Here is a 19,417-nt window from a genome sequence, read left to right as displayed (position 1 = left end):
AGGTTCAGCTAACATGCTAAGTAGCTAAAAAGTACTAAGTAGTTGAAAAGTTAATAATTAGCTAAAATGCTAAAGCTTTCGGTGATGAGTTTGGAACTTGCATCCTTTGGGTTGCTTGACCTTCACGTATCCATGTATCTTATGTAACCATAGCAAATATAACATTCGATACTAATTTGATTCTCCTGGACGTATGTTTACTATGTAACGTGTTGTCTATTTGACCAGGCTGAATAGGAAGGTTTCCTGTATATCTATGCCAACGACCATAAAACAGCGTGGTTGGGCCAATTCGTTATGCTGTAATTCTAAATCCTTGGTTTATTCAATGTGCCATAATATGTATACACCTGTACGTCACCGGCAGCTTGGATATGAGAGCCTGGATATGAGAGCCTGGACATGAGAGCCTGGATATGAGAGCCTGGATATGAGAGCGAGATCTGGGTGATGTGATTGACTATTTGTCACCTATTCTACAGGACAGACAAGCATCAAGCAAGCAGACATTAAACTCGTCACCTGCTTTTGGAGTTATTATTTCATGCCTATACCCACATTTTCGAGTCGGCCTTCTTTCGGCTGTCCGAGCATAAAAAAAATGAATTGTCTACGTAAATTCTTAATTTGGGGTAAAATATGCTCATTTAAATACAGCTGTATTCAATAGCTCTTCAAGCAGAAAATACAATCTATCATGGCCACGGGGTTCGCCAAGTACAAAATCCAAGCAGTCATTCTGCAGAGTTCAATCACAGACCCTGGATAGTGAAATTGATTGGTCCAACAAAACACCTGCGCTTTTCACTGAGAAAAATCACAATTTTATGCGTTCTGGAATTGGATCCTATAAACTATATGACGAAATGTCGCAAATAGGCCCATCAACACCACCCTCCAAACTGAGTGAAGGTTGGCCAATTACAAGTTTAAGACTACTTATTATTTTACTCGTACCGTGCGTGGTTCTTCTGCTGCTGTTTAACTGTTTGTTCCTGGGTTACAAGTTGCACATTTTTTCAAAGAAGAACAGGAAAAGACAAGACAGCGAAAGTATTTTACAGTCTACTCTTTCGACGCGCCCGAGAATGACCAAAATATCAGAGGCGCCATTTTTCCCAAATCGAGATGGGACTAGAGGTTATATCTCTGTTTCAGAGCCTATTTTGGCGCAGCCCTTGAGCTCTTCGCGTACCTCTTCAAATGACAGGGCAGCAGTGGAGCAGAGTATCCGATTCGTCCGTCTGGGTGGGGCCACAGGCAATGGTGGCTCTGAGTCCCTGAGGGCTCCGAGCGCCATTTTGGCGACAACAGCCGATACCAACTCCAGGGTCGACCAGCCCCGTAGGTCAAGCGTGTACAGTAGGAATAAAATGAGCTGGCGCAGGAGCGCCCCTGTCCTACCGCAGTCAAGTGATTCAGAGGAAGAACTGCCTAACCTTGTGCCACCCAATTCACCTGCGCTAAATGATACACACTCAAGGGTAAATTCATGGTTCCAGCCTAATATTAGCCAAAGTAACCATTGAACTCTGTCTTGGATGTGATGTGTGACTGTTTTATGCACACAGGTAACACCTGACCAGAGGCCCATGCGTCGGTGCAGCACCATGGAGCTGCAATATGTATTGAACAACACAGGGGAACACAAGTTTGATATGGTTGAATTCGAATGTGAATATGCCAGTAGCATACCTCCAGAAACTTCATGCTTTGTTGCATCTGACAACTCTTCCACAATGGGTCCTGGATTGGACAGCGACTTCGGAGCAAGCGCAGGTGAGTTGACATCAAATCAAATCAAAATGTATTTGTCACATGCACCGAATACAACAGGTGTAGACCTTACAGGGAAATGCTTACATACAAGCCCTTAACCAGAAATGCTAAGAAAAAAATAAAATAAATAAGTGTTAAGTAAAAAATGGATAAGTAGAAAATAGAAAATAAAAGTAACAAATAATTAAAGAGCAGCAGTAAAATAACAAGCGAGGCTATATACAGGGGGTACCGGTACAGAGTCAATGTGTGGGGGAACTGGTTAGTTGAGGTAATTGAGGTAATATGCACATGTAGGTAGAGTTAAAGTGACTATGCATAGATTATAAACAGAGAGTAGCAGCAGTGTAAAAGAGGGGTCTGGGTAGCCCATTGATTAGATGTTCAGGATTCTTATGGCTTGAGGATAGAAGCTGTTAAGAAGCCTTTGGGACCTCGACTTGGCGCACACTTGATACAATTTGTCAACTAATAATCAAGCCCTTGACTAGGTGAATCAGGTGAGCTAGTTCAGGGCTACAACAAAACTGTGAAATGTCTGGGGGACCCCAAGGAGAGGTTTGGTAAACACTGTACTAGACCATATATAGCTGTTGTGTAAATGTACTAGACCATATACACTACAGTTCAAAAGTTTGGGGTCACTTAGAAATGTCCTTGTTTTTGAAAGAGAAGCACATTAAAATAACATCAAATTGATCAGAAGTACAGTGTTGACATTGTTCATGTTGTAAATGACCATTGTAGCTGGAAACGGCCAATTTTTTAAATTTATTTTATTATCATTATTTTTTTATGGAATATCTTCATAGGCACATTATCAGCAACCATCACTCCTGTGTTCCAATGGCACGTTGTGTTAGCTAATCCAAGTTTATAATTTTAAAAGGCTAATTGATCGTTAGAAAACCCGTTTGCAATTATGTTGGCACAGCTGAAAACTGTTGTCCTGATTAAATAAGCAATAAAACTGTCCTTCTTTAGACTAGTTGAGTATCTGGAGCATCAGCATTTGTGGGTTCGATTACAGGCTCAAAATGTCCAGAAACAAAGAACTTATTCTAAAAATGGATTACATTTTTTTTTAATACTCAACAATCTACACACAATACCCCATAATGACAAAGAGAAAACAGGTTTTTACAAATGTTTGCAAATAAAAAATAAAAAAAACTTAAGTATTCAGACCCTTTGCGATAAGACTTGAAATTGAGCTCAGATGCATCCTGTTTCCATTGATTATCCTCGATGTTTCTAAAACTTGATGAGAGTCCACCTGTGGTAAATTGAATTGATTTGTAAAGGCACACCTGTCTATATATGGTCCCACAGTTGACAGTGCATGTCAGAGCAAAAACCAAGCCATGAGGTTTAAGGAATTGTCCGTAGAGCTCTGAGACAGGATTGTGTCGAGGCACAGATCTGGGGAAGGGTACCAAAACATTTCTGCAGCATTGTAGATCACCAAGAACACAGTGGCCTCCATCATTCTAAAATGGAAGAAGTTTGGAACCACCAAGACTCTTCCTAGAGCTGGCCGCCCAGCCAAACTGAGCAACCGGGTGAAAAGAGCCTTGGTCAGGGAGGTGACCAAGAACCCGATGCTCACTCTGACAGAGCTCTAGAGTTCCTCTGTGGAGATAGGATAACCTTCCAGAAGGACAACCATCTCTGCAGCACTCCACCAATCAGGCCTTTATGATAGAGTGGCCAGACGGAAGCCACTCCTCAGTAAAAGGCACATGACAGACGGCTTGGAGTTTGCCATAAGGCAGCTAAAGACTCTCAGACCATGAGAAACAAGATTCTCTGGTCTGATGAAACAATGATTGAACTCTTTGGCCTGAATGCCAAGCGTCACGTCTGGAGGAAACCTGGCACCATCCCTACAGTGAAGCATGGTGGTGGCAGCATCATGCTGTGGGGATGTTTTTCATCGGCAGAGACTGGGAGACTAGTCAAATCAAATCAAAATTTTATTTGTCACATACAACAGGTGTAGACCTTACAGTGAAATGCTTACTTACAAGCCCTTAACCAACAATGCAGTTTAAGAAAAATACAAAATAATAATAGAAATTTATAAAAGTATTCCTGAGGGGGAATAGGTTTTGTCATGCCGTTTTCACGACTGTCTTGGTGTGCTTGGACCATGATAGTTTGTTGGTGATGTGAACACCAAGGAAGATGAAGCTCTCAACATGCTCCACTACAGCCCTGTCGATGAGAGTGGGGTGTGCTCTGTCTTCCTTTTCCTGTAGTCCACAATCATCTCCTTTATCTTGATCACATTGAGGGAGAGGTTGTTGTCCTGGCACCACACGTCCAGATCTCTGCCCTCCTCCCTTTAGGTTGTCTCGTCGTTGTTGGTGATCAGGCCCACCACTGTTGTGTCATCGGCAAACTTAATGATGGTGTTGAAGTCGTGCCTGGCCATGCTGTCATGAGTGAACCGGGAGTACAGGAGGGGACTGAGCGTGCACCCCTGAGGGGCCCCCGTGTTGAGGATCAGCGTGGCGGATGTGTTGTTACCTACCCTTACCACCTGGGGGTAGCCCGTCAGGAAGTCCAGGATCCAGTTGCAGAGAAAGGTGTTTAGTCCCAGGGTCCTTAGCTTAGTGGTGAGCTTTGAGGGCACTATGGTGTTGAACACTGAGCTGTAGTCAATGAATAGCATTCTCAAATAGGTGTTCCTTTTGTCCAGCTGTGAAAGGGCAGTGTGGACTGCAATAGAGATTGCATCATCTGTGGATCTGTTGGGGCGGTATGCAAATTGGAGTGGGTCTAGGGTTTCTGGGATATTGGTGTTGATGTGAGCCATGGCCAGCCTTTCAAAGCACTTCATGGCTACAGATGTGAGTGCTACGGGTCGGTAGTCATTTAGGCAAAGATGAACGGAGCAAAATACAGAGAGATCCTTGATGAAAACCTGCTCCAGAAGGCTCACCTTCCAACAGGACAACGGCTCTAATCACACAGCAAAGACAATGCAGGAGTGGCTTCAGGAAAAGTCTCTGAATGGCCTTGAGTGGCCCAGCCAGAGCACGGACTTGAACCCGATCAAACATCTCTGGAGAGACCTGAAATAGCTGTGCAGCAACGCTCCTCATCAAATCTGATAGAGCTTGAGAGGATCTGCAGAGAAGAATTGGCAAAACTCCCCAAATACAGGTGTGTCAAGCTTGTATCGTCATACCCAAGAAGGCTCGATGCTGTAATCACTGCCAAAGGTGCTTCAACAAAGTACTGAGTAAAGGGTCTGAATACTTGTGTAAACATCAGTTTTTTACATTTTTATAGATTTGCAAAAATTACAAAAAATCTATTTTTGCTGTGTCATTATGGGGTATTGTGTGTAGGTTGATGTGAGGGAAAAAAACAAATACATTTTGGAATATGGCTTAAACGTAGCAAAATGTGGAAAAAGTCAAGGGGTCTGAATACTTCCCGAATGCGCTGTACATACACTACCAGTCAAAAGTTTGGACACCTACTCATTCAAGGGTTTTTCTTTATTTGTACTATTTTCTACATTGTAGAATAATAGTGAAGACATCAAAACTATGAAATCATGTAGTAACCAAGTGTTAAACAGATCTAAATATATTTTATATTCTTCAAAGTAGCCACCCTTTGCCTTGATAACAGCTTTGGACACTCTTGGCCTTCTCTCAACCAGCTTCACCTGGAATGCATTTCCAACAGTCTTGAAGGAGTTCCCACATATGCTGAGCACTGGTTGGCTGCTTTTCATTCACTGTGCACTCCAACTCATCCCAAACCATCTCAATTTAGTTGAGGTCGGGGGATTGTGGATGCCAGGTCATCCGATGCAGCACTCCATCACTCTCCTTCTTGGTCAAATAGCCCTTACACAGCCTGGAGGTGTGTTGAGTCATTGTAATGTTGAAAAACAAATGATAGTCCCACTAAGTGCAAACCAGATGGGATGGGGTATCGCTGCAGAATCCTGTGGTAGTCTTGCTGGTTAAGTATGCCTTGAATTCTAAATAAATCACCGACAGTGTCACCAGCATGCTTCACGGTGGGAACCACACATGCGGAGATCATCCGTTCACCTACTCTGCGTCTCACAAAGACATAGCAGTTGGAACCAAAAATCTCAAATTTGGACTCATCAGACCAAAGGACAGATTTCCACCGGTCTAATGTCCATTGCTCGTGTTTCTTGGCCCAAGCAAGTCTTATTCTTACTGGTGTCCTTTAGTAGTGGTTTCTTTGCAGAAATTCGACTATGAATCTTCTCTGAACAGTTCATGTTGAGATGTATCTGTTACTTGAACTCTGAAGCATTTATTTGGGCTGCAATTTCTGAGATGCAGTTAACTCTAATGAACCTGTCCTCTGCAGCAGAGGTAACTCTGGGTCTTCCTTTCCTGTGGCGGTCATCATGAGAGCCAGTTTCATCATAGCGCTTGATGGTTTTTTCGACTGCACTTGAAGAAACTTTCTAAGTTCTTGACATTTTACGCAATGACTGACCTTCATGTCTTAAAGTAATGATGGACTGTTGTTTCTCTTTGCTTATTTGAGCTGTTCTTGCAATAATATGGACTTGGTCTTTTACCAAATAGGGCTATCTTCTGGATACCACCCCTACCTTGTCACAACACAACTGAAGAAGTAAAGAACATTAAGGAAAGAAATTCCACCAATTAACTTTTAACAAGGCACACCTGTTAATTGAAATGCATTCCAGGTGACTACCTCATGAAGCTGGTTGAGAGTGTGCAAAGCTGTCATCAAGGCAAAGGGTGGTTTCTTTGAAGAATCTCAATTATAAAATATTTTGATTTGTTTAACTTTTTTTAGTTACTACATGACTCCATATGTTATTTCATAGTTGATGTCTTTGCTATTATTCTACAATGTCGAAAATAGTAAAAATAAAGTAAAACCCTGGAATGAGTCGGTGTGTCAACTTTTGACTTGTACTGTACGTACATACATGTACGTGTAGACCGTCATTGTACATAAGAATTTGTTCTTAACTGACTTGCCTAGTTAAATAAAATATACATATACACGATGCCTTCAGAAAGTATTTGCACCTTGAATTTCTTTTTTTGCACACCTGGATTTTACAATATTTACAGATTATTACAACAAAAAATCTTCAAGCTCTGTCAAGTTGTTAATCATTGCAAGACATAGATTTACTAGCCGATTTAAGTCAAAACTAACTTGGCCACTCAGGAATATTCAATGTTGCCTTGGTATGCAACTCCAGTGTATATTTGGCCTTGTGTTTTAGGCTATTGTTCTGCTGAATGGTAAATTTGTCTCCCAGGGTGTTTCTCAAAATGCATACTACCTTGCTCAGAGCACACAAATTGGAGCACGGGATTAGAGTAGGAGTTCAAATCAAAGTATGCGAAATGGAGCACGGAGGGCACTTCTCTTACGCTTACTCAGTTTGTACATATTTTGAAGCATTTATCGCTGCAAGCTTCAACAAAGTAAAATCAACATTTCTTCAAATCAATGACGGCCATTATTTGAGCTGAAACGAGAGAAAATACAATCGATCAATGAAATGTATTTATAAAGCTCTTTTTATATCAGCCGATGTCAAAGTACTATACAGAAACCCAGCCTAAAACCCCAACAGCAAGCAATGCAGATGTAGAAGCACGGTGGCTAGGAAAAACTCCCTAGAAAGGCAGGAACCTAGGAAGAAACCTAGAGAGGAACCAGGCTCTGAGGGGTGGCCAGTCCTCTTCTGGCTGTGCCGGGTGGAGATTATAACAGAACATGGCCAAGATGTTCAAATGTTTATAGATGACCAGCAGGGTCAAATAATAATAATCGCAGTGGTTGCAACAGGCCAGCACGTCAGGAGTAAATGTCAGTTGCTTTGTCATAGCTGAGCGTTCAGAGTTTGAGATAGCAGGTGTGGTAGAGAGAGTCGAAAACAGCAGGTCCGGGACAAGGTAGCGCCTTGGTGAACAGGTCAGGGTTCCATAGCCGCAGGCAGAACAGTTGAAACTGGAGCAGCAGCACAACCAGGTGGACTGGGCTCAGGTCCTTCGGGAGGGGAGAGAGAGAGAGAATTAGAGGAAGCATACATAAAATTCACACAGGACACCAGATAAGGCAGGGGAATTACACCAGATAACAGACTGACCCTAGCCCCCCGACACAAACTATTGCAGCATAGATAATGGAGGCTGAGACAGGCGGGATCGGGAGACACTGTGGTCTCGTCCGACGACAACCCCGGACAGGGCCAACCAGGCAGGATATGACCCCACCCACCTTGCCAAAGCACAGCCCCCACACCACATATCCGCAAACCACCAACTTACTACACTGAGACAAGGCTGAGTATAGCCCACAAAGACCTCCCCCACAGCACAAACCCCAGGGGGCGCCAATCCTTTCTGGAAGATCATGTCAGTGACTCAACAAACTCAAGTGACGCACCTCTCCTAGGGACGGCATGGAAGAGCACTAGTAAGCCAGTGACTCAGCCCCCTTAATAGGGTCAGAGGCAGAGAATCCCAGTGGAGAGAGAGGAACCGGCCAGGCAGAGACGGCAAGGGTGGTTCGTTGCTCCAGTGCCTTTCCGTTCACCTTCACACTCCTGGGCCAGACTACACTCAGTCATAGGACGTACTGAAGAGATGAGTCTTCAACAAAGACTTAAAGGTTGAGACCGAGTCTACGTCTCTCACATGGATAGGTAGACCATTCCATAAAATTGGAGCTCTATAGGAGAAAGCCCTGCCTCCAGCTGTTTGCTTAGAAATTCTAGGGACAGTAAGGAGGCCTGCGTCTTGTGACCGTAGCGTACTTGTATGTACGGCAGGACTAAATCGGAGAGATCGGTAGGAGTAAGTCTATGTAATATGCTTTGTAGTTTGGCAGTAAAATCTTGAAATCAGCCCTAGCCTTAACAGGAAGCCAGTGTAGAGAAGCTAGCACTGGAGTAATATGATAAACATTTTTGGTTCTAGTCAAGATTCTAGTAGCCGTGTTTAGCAGCCGTCTGCCCGGTACAAACAGTGATAAAGACTTCAACATAGGAATGACCAATATCAATATTCAGACTATGGTGTCACTGCAGAAGAATTAAAAGGAAGGTTCTAAGTAACATACTCCAGCGTGCCAGTGGTATTTGAAGGTGAGCATTTGCCCACTGAAGTCAGTTACGATGCCGAACTGCAGTCAGGTTAAGTCCCTGGTGAGGACGACGTGCATGCAGATGAGCTTTCCTGTGATGGTTGTCCAAACCCAGTTTCATCAGCTGTCCAGGTAGCTGTTATCAGACGATCCCGCATGTGAAGAAGCTCTGGTGGACATTCCTGCAGTCAGCATGACAATTTCTCACTCCCTCAGAACTTGAGACATCTGTGGCATTGTGTTGTCACAAAACTACACATTTTAGAATTACCTTTTGTCCCCAGCACAAGGTGGGCCGGTCAAATTAAATCCAATCTGTGTAATGATCATGCTGTTTAATCAGCTTCTTGATATGCCACACCTGTCAGGTGGATGGATTATCTTGGCAAAGAAGAAATGCTCACTGAACAGGGATGTAAAGAAATTTGTGCATACATTTTGAGTGCTTTTTGAGCATATGGAACATTTCTGGGATATTTTATTACGCTCATGAATCATGGGACTTTACATGTTACGTTTTTTATATTTTTGTTCAGTATGTGTGGGGTAGAGGAGGTAGTCATAATGTTAAACACTATTATTGCACACTGAGTCCATGCAACTTATGAGCAATTTTTTATTTGAACTTCAGCTTTTCATTTTTAAATAATTTGTAAAAAATATTTTAACATAATACCATTGGTGTGTAGGTCAGTGACACAATCTCATTTGAATCCATTTTAAATTCAGACCAACAACAAAATGTGGAAAAAGTCAAGGGGTGTGAATACTTTCTGAAGGCACTGTACAGCAATAGATATTGGTGAGCGATGTCCAGTATATAAATATGCGGTGTGTATAAACAGTAACTAAAATGCAATATAGTATAAATATTAGACATAGCTTGTCAAATACAGTATGGATATTACATTTTCCAATTTAAGGGATTCCCTTTCACATACCTAATTACACATGTGCTTCTACAGGTGTCTTGCTCCGAATTCTGTCTGCAGACAGCGACGGTCTCACCAACAGAATGTGGGCATCAGGAATGGATTGGGACTATTACGACCCGTGCTACGTGAGGGAGAGACACATACCCAAACAAAAAGATCACAAACCTGCATTACATACCAAGCATTATTGGGTATGATGCCCGAGAATTACGTTTTAATCTCATTTATATATTTAATATACTTTATTTACAATATTAGGCTATACATATTTTTCTCCAAATATTTAAAATAATAAAGAGCACTAACAGATCACTTACCAAATGTAAAAAAATTAAAATCCCCACCAGTTTGAGTTTAGTAAAGAATTGCTAATTCACTCATGTAAATCACATTTATTCCAAGACACTTACTTGTATGATTCACTTTTTTGTAATGCATTCATTTCACACAACTTTCAATGTTTAAAAGCACGTTTTGATTGTGCACACATTTCTTGTATTTTTCACTTAATGCACTATTAAACTTTCAATAAAGATTGTGTATTGGTTTCATGGTTGAAGTTCATTCCCATTTCAAAAGATCTATCCAAAAATGTAAAATTAAGTTTCATGCAAGCAAAACTGACACCCACTTCACCAGTTCATTTATTGTTTTCATTTCATACATTTCTTTATCCCTATTACATTATATAAATTTATTTAAAAAAAATGACAAGTCATAAGCAATCCCTCTCATTTTATTACAGGCTAGTATTGAATCCTTCAATAGTGGCTGGTAAGGCAGATATACTCTACCCAATCCCCCACAGCCTTCTGTGTAAATCCTTACAAGTTTTGAAATGAATACATGTCCCCCAAAGCCAGAATACAGACAAGCTGCAACATGCAGTCTCTAACTATTAAAGGGGGGTGAGAGAGTTTTGTAAATAATATTAAATAGGCATTTTTTTTGTTTTAGTTGTGGTATTAGGTGTGTGTGTTGCGGCACTGTACAGCTTTTCCAGAATGTATGTGAGGAAACTTTGGTCCACCGCGTGGTTGTGTTTTGGTCCACGGTGCGGTTTAACCATAGAGGTCGTCGTCGTTGTCCTCGTTGAAGACTGTACCCCTGCTGCCACCAGCAGAGCCCTGGCTGGGCCCAGCGCCTGGCGCAGAGCTAGTGGGGAACCTGAGATGAGAGGACGGGAAAGTAATTGTTTAGCTCAGTACAGTACATATCAAGGGGAGCCAGCTTGGTAGTGCCACAACATTCCTTATGTAAGTAAACCTTATGGCATGTTAGCTGTTCTTTGTAAGAAGAAAAAGTTCAATGAATGTTCCCACTGGGTGTATATAGGCTATAAATGATCTAGGATATGAGAGCAGAAAAAGTTACCCAACAGTATTATTCAACATCATCGTCCGCTATGTGAAATGCGTGTTCTTACCGGAAGCTGCCGAAGCCTCTGCTCTGCTGTAACGTCTGGGCGAACATCTCGTATTTGCGGATGTCGTTGTCGCTGACTGAGCGGCGGGCGAAACGCATGGCCTCCTCAAAATGGTCTTTACGGATCTCTGGGACAGGGTCGTCCTCCTCAACCTCCTGTGGGGGCAAGCGCAATGGGGGGATAAATAATTGATATCTTTAAAATAACATCACGCTTTCTCTTCCTCCAGTATGTGTGTGAATTGGTTTAAGGTTCAATGCCTTATCCCTACTCTTCTTCCTGTGTATAAATAATGTATAGAAATCTTTATGGTTTGTGTGTCCGTTAAAGAAATGCCCAGGTTGATTTACTCAGTCATTTAATAATTAAGAGGTTAAGACACCAAGACTGGCTTTCTAGCATCTACAGACTCACCATTGAAGTGTCTTAAAGGCCTGGGTAAGTCCAAAATCTCAAATATATTTTGATTTGTTTAACACTTTTTTGGTCACCACATGATTCCATGTGTTATTTCATAGTTTACAATGTAGAAAAAATAGTAATAGTAAAAATAAAGATAAACCTTGAATGAGTAGGTGTGTCCAAACTTTTGACTGATACTGTATATAAACTCAGCAAAAAAATAACCGTCCCTTTTTCAGGACCCTGTCTTTCAAAGATAATTCGTAAAAATCCAAATAACTTTACATTTTACATTTTAGTCATTTAGCAGACGCTCTTATCCAGAGCGACTTACAGTAGTGAATGCATACATTTCATTTAAGGCATTTTATTTTTAAAATTTTTTGTGTACTGGCCCCCGTGGGAATCGAACCCACAACCCTGGCGTTGCACACACCATGCTGGCGTTGCAAACACCATGCTCTACCAACTCTACCAACTTCACACATCTTCATTGTATAGAGTTTAAACACCGTTTCCCATGCTTGTTCAATGAACCATAAACTGTCTGTAAACAATTGTTGGAAAAATGACTTGTGTCAAGCACAAAGTAGATGTCCTAACCAACTTTCCAAAACTATAGTTTGTTAACAAGAAATTTGTGGAGTGGTTAAAAAACAAGTTTCAGGTCTCTCCAGAGATGTTCAATCCGGTTCAAGTCCGGGTGCTGGCTGGGCCACTCAAGGACATTCAGACTTGTCCCAAAGCCACTCTTACGTTTTGTTGGCTGTGTGGTTAGGGTCGTTGTCCTGTTGCAAGGTGAACCTTCGCCTGAGTCGGAGGTCCTGAGTGCTCTGGAGCAGGTTTTCTTCAAGGATCTAATTACTTTACTCCGTTCGTCTTTCCCTTAATCCTGACTAGTCTCCCAGTCCCTGCCACTGAAAAACATCCGCACAGCATACTGCCACCACCATGCTTCACCGTAGGGATGGTGCCTGGTTTCCTCCAGACGTGACGCTTGGCATTCAGGCTAAAGAAATCGATCTTGGTTTCATCAGACCAGAGAATCTTGTTTCTCATGGTTGGAGAGTCCTTTAGGTGCCTTTTGGCAAACTCCAAGCGAGCTGTCAGCCTTTTACTGAAGAGTGGCTTTGGTCTGGCCACTCTACCATAAAGGCCTGATTGGTGGAGTGCTGCAGAGATGGTTGTTCTTCTGGAAAGTTCTCCATTGCCGCCCATAGCATTGAATGCAATGGAAGCCAGCAAGCATTTGGCCTCCCTTGATAAAAAAAAGTATAAAATAATAGCCAATCAGCGTTGAGCGCAACTGTGAATGGTCCTGGCGCATCAAAAAAAAAAATCATAATAATTGACAAAAAAAAAAAAGTGTCAAGGGAAGCCAGTTTGGATTTGGCTTCACACCAACCACATTAAAAGCAAACCGTCATTTACAGAAAACGTAAATTGTTGCATCTGGTTGTGTTGTAAAATTGTCCCTTTCCGAAATTAGCCATGGATGGAAATAGGGATTTGGACTTGTGGTTTTACTTAATTCTCCCCTCAATGATTGTAACGATGATTCTGATCCAACCATAAATTCATATATTGTGTCCCTGGCCTGAGAGGATGGAAGTTCAATATGTAGCTAGATGCAGTAGGCTAATGTTAACTAGCTGGTTCATCGTTGCCCAGGGAGTAAGGCTAGCAAGCAAGCATTTTAGCCAGATAGCCTAGGACAACAAACTAAAAGCGTGTACTGCATGACAGAGTCATAGACCGTTTCGACAACATGAAAGCGAGGCGGATAGCATTGTTGTTTCTCTACAAGTAGGGTAAGTCAACATGTTTTTTTTCTACTTGCATACACAGAGCAATCAGAACCATTAACAGACATATTTAACTTACGTTGATTGGACTAAATTGTTTTTGGGATCATTTAGTTGTCACTGTATTAGACTAAGCATAGGTGATTTGATGATGTTGAAATGTTGCTGGAATAGTGGAGGCAACTCCTGTTTTCTTTGCAGTTTACGGCAATTGTCCATGATTCTAAATCAATAGTTGTTTAGAAGTCTGAAAATGTCTGAAACATTAACTTACTTGACTGTGCTGTAGGTCATGCAACTGTTTGTTACACGTGCAAAATGCTTTGTGGACTTCACCGGATAGAGGTTGCTCTCCAGTTTTGTAATGAAAGAAATATGTGGTTGAATTTATTCTGCCACGGTGTCTGCTTGTCGCCTCGGCCTTAGGCCTATATATCAAAGTTTCAAGGCATATGAACTAACAGGTTTTAGTGCAAACAACGCAATTATCACAACACAGGTTGTAATATGGCTTGGCTTCCCCAATCATTTGAACTACGCACCGCTACTAGAGATTATTAGAAAGATGATATTCTCCTCTTTTCTACTGTAGATATGCAATTCAAAATGTTTTTAATTTATATTTTTGCGGACCCCTGGTCTAGACCGTGTCATTGAATAAATAAAGATGCAGTAGTGGCTAAACTCACCATGGCTAAGGGGTTGGTCTGCCGCTCTCTCTCCCTCCTGATCTCATTCTCAATGGACTCCCTGATGGCCATCTTACAGGCCCTCTGACAGATCTCTGTCAGGTCAGCACCAGAGAAACCATTGGTCATCTTGGCCAGGAAATCCAAGTCCACATCCTATAATCAGACAGGGGTGGAGGGAGTGTTAAAACCACTTCCAGACAAAGATCAAAACAGTAATGGGATTATAAAACACTGATGTTTCCCCACACACAGCAATTTCCATATCGACTACTTTTCCACAAACAATCAATACCCATTACATGAAGCCAGCCTGGAATAAAGACATTTGATAAGCCCTGACCCCACCCCTCAAATTAGAACATGCTGACTGAGGAGATTGGAGAAAAAATTCAGTCAGCACAATGTCAGCGCATGACCAAATACACATAGATGCTTGCCTTGGCGATGGGTGACTTCCTGAGGTTGGCGCTGAGGATGTTGATGCGGGACTTCTCGTCTGGCAGAGGGATGTAGATGAGCTGGTCCAGTCTTCCGGGCCTCAGGATGGCCGGGTCGATGATATCAGGCCTGGTACAGCACACAGTTTAGTCATTAAACTTAACCTACATTTCTACACAAACCATTCTACACCTCATTATACGCTACCTTATTGTCCACCTCAGATCTAACTACATTCAACTAAGGTAGGGGAGACTACCACATATGATAATTGCAAGTAAAACCTTAATAAATGTTTTTCTTTTTAATTGTTTCCACCATCAACCACAGTGCTAGAAATGTGTTTTTAACACTAAAACCGCTAAAGCAGTCATTTGGACTGCTCGTTCATTTTTATTGACTTTTCCTAAATAAGTCTATATCGATGTTAGAATCTTAATATCACAAAAAGAACTGGAGTTATAACCCGTTTTAGGAGGAAATGACATTGAGACGTTTCCAATTTTTTTTTTAAAAAGACCTGCTCTACTCCTTCTCCCAACAGTTGATAATCATCCCTATAATTGCCTCAAACGAAATCTAAAACTATCCTGAAACTATTTTCACACAACAGATTAAATAAAATAAAAATAGTGTACCTTTATTTATCTAGGCAAGTCAGTTAAGAACAAATTCTTATTTTCAATGACGGCCTAGGAACAGTGGGTTAACTGCCTTGTTCAGGGGCAGAACGACAGATTTTTACCTTGTCAGCTCAGGGATGCGATCTCGCAACCTTTCAGTTACTAGTCCAACGCTCTTACCACTAGGCTACCTGCCACATACAAAGGTATGTGGACACCATTTCAGCCACACCCATTCCATAATTATGTAATCACCAATTGTGAATGAAGAGCAGGGCGGGCCATTCTATTGATTTGATCTATTCTAATTACAGTGAGGGAAAAAAGTATTTGATCCCCTGCTGATTTTGTACGTTTGCCCACTGACAAAGAAATGATCAGTCTAATTTTAATGGTAGGTTTATTTGAACAGTGAGAGACAGAATAACAACCAAATCCAGAAAAATGCATGTCAATAATTTTAAAAATTGATTTGCATTTTAATGAAGGAAATAAGTATTTGACCCCCTCTCAATCAGAAAGATTTCTGGCTCCCAGGTGTCTTTTTTACAGGTAACGAGCTGAGATTAGGAGCACACTCTTAAAGGGAGTGCTCCTAACCTCAGTTTGTTACCTGTAAAAAAGACCTGTCCACAGAAGCAATCAATCAATCAGATTCCAAACTCTCCACCATGGCCAAGAACAAAGAGCTCTCCAAGGATGTCAGGGACAAGATTGTATACCTACACAAGGCTGGAATGGGCTACAAGACCATCGCCAAGCAGCTTGGTGAGGTGACAACAGTTGGTGCGATTATTCGCAAATGGAAGAAACACAAAATAACTGTCAATCTCCCTCGGCCTGGGGCTCCATGCAAGATCTCACCTCGTGGAGTTGCAATGATCATGAGAACGGTGAGGAATCAGCCCAGAACTACACGGGAGGATCTTGTCAATGATCTCAAGGCAGCTGGGACCATAGTCACCAAGAAAACAATTGGTAACACACTACGCCGTGAAGGACTGAAATCCTGCAGCGCACGCAAGGTCCCCCTGCTCAAGAAAGCACATATACATGCCCGTCTGAAGTTTGCCAATGAACATCTGAATGATTCAGAGGACAACTGGGTGAAAGTGTTGTGGTCAGATGAGACCAAAATGGAGCTCTTTGGCATCAACTCAACTCGCCGTGTTTTGAGGAGGAGGAATGCTGCCTATGACCCCAAGAACACCCTCCCCACGTCAAACATGGAGGTGGAAACATTATGCTTTGGGGGTGTTTTTCTGCTAAGGGGACAGGAGAACTTCACCGCATCATTTGACGGGGCCATGTACCGTCAAATCTTGGGTGAGAACCTCCTTCCCTCAGCCAGGGCATTGAAAATGGGTCGTGGATGGGTATTCCAGCATGACAATGACTCAAAACACACGCCCAAGACAACAAAGGAGTGGCTCAAGAAGAAGCACATTAAGTGGCCTAGCCAGTCTCCAGACCTTAATCCCATAGAAAATCTGTAGAGGGAGCTGAAGGTTCGAGTTGCCAAACGTCAGCCTCAAAACCTTAATGACTTAGAAGATCTGCAAAGAGGAGTGGGACAAAATCCCTCCTGAGATGTCTGCAAACCTGGTGGCCAACTACAAGAAACGTCTGACCTCTGCGATTGCCACCAAGGGTTTTGCCACCAAGTACTAAGTCATGTTTTGCAGAGGGGTCAAATACTTATTTCCCTCATTAAAATGCAAATCATTTCATAACATTTTGACATGCGTTTTTTTCTGGATTTTTTGTTGTTATTCTGTCTCTCTGTTCAAATAAACCTACCATTAAAATTATAGACTGATCATTTCTTTGTCAGTGGGCAAACCTACAAAATCAGCAGGGGATCAAATACTTTTTTCCCCCCTCACTGTATGTACCCTATATCAGTCAACTAAATTTAATCTAACCTGAACCTACACCTCCGAGGCCCAAGCGCAAAAAAGACAGAACGGTGCACACTGACCAGGTGCCCTCACCACCACCAAATGAAACAGTGAGACAGGAGAGAGGAAAGGACTGCCCCATTTGGATAGAACAAGCCGTTGACAATGCCACCGGCCGATTATCAGCACAAAATGTCATCGCAGAGAGCAGCAACGCACTCACCAGCTTTGGTTGTTTATGTGACTTGGACATGCTCCAACTTATGTATTTGCAACTTATGTACAGTTGTGGCCAAAAGTTTTGAGAATGACACAAATATTAATTTTCACCAAGTCTGCTGCCTCAGTGTTTTTAGATATTTTTGTCAGATGTTACTATGGAATACTGAAGTATAATTACAAGCATTTCATAAGTGTCAAAGGCTTTTATTGACACTTACATGAAGTTGATGCAAAGAGTCAACATTTGCAGTTGACCCTTCTTTTCAAGACTTCTGCAATCCGCCCTGGCATGCTGTCAATTAACTGTTGGGCCACATCCCGACTGATGGCAGCCCATTCTTGCATAATCAATGCTTGGAGTTCGTCAGAATTTGTGGGGTTTTGTTTGTCTACCCGCCTCTTGAGGATTGACCACAAGTTCTCGATGGGATTAAGGTCTGGGGAGTTTCCTGGCCATGAACCCAAAATATTGATGTTTTGTTCCCCGAGCCACTTAGTTATCACTTTTGCCTTATGGCAAGGTGCGCCATCATGCTGGAAAAGGCATTGTTCGTCACCAAACTGTTCCTGGATGGTTGGGAGAAGTTGCTCTCGGAGGATGTGTTGGTATCATTCTTTATTCATGGCTGTGCTCTTAGGCAAAATTTTGAGTCAGCCCACTCCCTTGGCTGAGAAGCAACCCCACACATGAATGGTCTCAGGATGCTTTACTGTTGGCATGACACAGCACTGATGGTAGCGCTCAACTTGTCTTCTCCGGACAAGCTTTTTTCCAGATGCCCCAAACAATCGAAAAGGGGATTCATCAGAGAAAATGACTTTACCCCAGTCCTAAGCAGTCCAATCCATGTACCTTTTGCAGAATATCAGCCTGTCCCTCATGTTTTCCTGGAGAGAAGTGGCTTCTTTGCTGCCCTTCTTGACACCAGGCCATCCTCCAAAAGTCTTTGCCTCACTGTGCGTGCAGATGCTGCCTGCACCTGCCCGCCTGTCCAGCATCACTTCTCTGGACGGTTCTAACTTAGAATTTGTGGACAACTACAAATACCTAGGTGTCTGGTTAGACTGTAAACTCTCCTTCCAGACTCACATCAATCATCTCCAATCCAAAGTGAAATCTCGAATTGGCTTCCTATTTCGCAACAAAGCATCCTTCACTCATGCTGCCAAACATACCCTCGTAAAACTGACCATCCTACCAATCCTCGACTTCGGCGATGTCATTTACAAAATAGCTTCCAATACCCTACTCAACAAGCTGGATGCAGTCTATCACAGTGCCATCCGTTTTGTCACCAAAGCCCCATATACTACCCACCACTGCGACCTGTACGCTCTCGTTGGCTGGCCTTCGCTTCATAATCGTCGCCAAACACATTGGCTCCAGGTCATCTACAAGACCCTGCTAGGTAAAGTCCCCCCTTATCTCCGCTCACTGGTCACCATAGCAGCACCCACCTGTAGCACGCGCTCCAGCAGGTATATCTCTCTGGTCACCCCTAAAGCCAACTCCTCCTTTGGTCGTCTCTCCTTCCAGTTCTCTGCTGCCAATGACTGGAACAAACTACAAAAATCTCTGAAACTGGAAACACTTATCTCCCTCACTAGCTTTAAGCACCAGCTGTCAGAGCAGCTCACAGATCACTGCACCTGTACATAGCCCATCTATAATTTAGCCCAAACTACTACCTCTTCCCCTACTGTATTTATTTATTTTGCTCCTTTGCACCATATTATTTATATTTTATCTCTGAACTTTCTTCAAACTACAAATCTACCATTCCAGTGTTTTTCTTGCTATACTTTATTTACTTTTCCACCAAGGCATTTTTTTGCCTTTACCTCCCTTATCTCACATCATTTGCTCACATTGTATATAGTCTTATTTATTATTATATATATTTTTTTTCTACTGCATCATTGATCGTATGTTGTTTTACTCCATGTGTAACTCTGTGTTTTTGTATGTTGTCGAACTGCTTTGCTTTATCTTGGCCAGGTCGCAATTGTAAATGAGAACTTGTTCTCAACTTGCCTACCTGGTTAAA

The 19,417-nt window shown here is 42.3% G+C and overlaps 2 protein-coding genes across 5 annotated transcripts in view; one reads left to right on the top strand and one right to left on the bottom strand.

Annotated features, from left to right (window-relative positions):
- Window positions 1-713: 713 nt before the first annotated feature.
- On the top strand, window positions 714-10,057 carry hwa (huluwa). Its single transcript, XM_014128048.3, has 3 exons — window positions 714-1,484; window positions 1,572-1,779; window positions 9,891-10,057. The coding sequence occupies exons 1-3, from the start codon at window positions 828-830 to the stop codon at window positions 10,055-10,057; spliced, it is 1,032 nt and encodes a 343-aa protein (XP_013983523.3). The 5' UTR covers window positions 714-827.
- Window positions 10,058-10,237: 180 nt separating this feature from the next.
- The window catches only part of LOC106562928 (transitional endoplasmic reticulum ATPase), a 52,852-nt gene continuing 43,672 nt past the window's right edge, over window positions 10,238-19,417 (bottom strand). For all 4 annotated transcript variants that reach the window (XM_014128040.3, XM_014128038.3, XM_014128039.3 and 1 more), the window contains 4 exons: window positions 14,623-14,752; window positions 14,183-14,338; window positions 11,287-11,441; window positions 10,238-11,027 (listed from right to left, as the gene is read on the bottom strand). In XM_014128040.3, the coding sequence (XP_013983515.1) occupies window positions 10,922-11,027; window positions 11,287-11,441; window positions 14,183-14,338; window positions 14,623-14,752 (547 nt within the window). In that variant the 3' untranslated portion in view covers window positions 10,238-10,921. The remainder of the gene's footprint in view (window positions 11,028-11,286; window positions 11,442-14,182; window positions 14,339-14,622; window positions 14,753-19,417) is intronic.

The sequence above is a fragment of the Salmo salar genome, chromosome 11, assembly GCF_965601325.2.
Source record: "Salmo salar chromosome 11, fSalSal1, whole genome shotgun sequence".
Lineage (NCBI taxonomy): Eukaryota > Metazoa > Chordata > Actinopteri > Salmoniformes > Salmonidae > Salmo > Salmo salar.
The sequence above is the reverse complement of the archived record's forward strand: the minus strand, read 5'-3'. Positions and strand labels throughout refer to the sequence as shown.

Excerpts from the sequence above, each read along its gene's own strand:
- hwa (XM_014128048.3), top strand. The coding sequence starts at position 828 with ATGCGTTCTGGAATTGGATCCTATAAACTATATGACGAAATGTCGCAA. Across the intron at positions 1,485-1,571 it reads TAAATGATACACACTCAAGG|GTAACACCTGACCAGAGGCC; the intron begins GTAAATTCATGG and ends TTATGCACACAG. Across the intron at positions 1,780-9,890 it reads CGACTTCGGAGCAAGCGCAG|GTGTCTTGCTCCGAATTCTG; the intron begins GTGAGTTGACAT and ends GTGCTTCTACAG.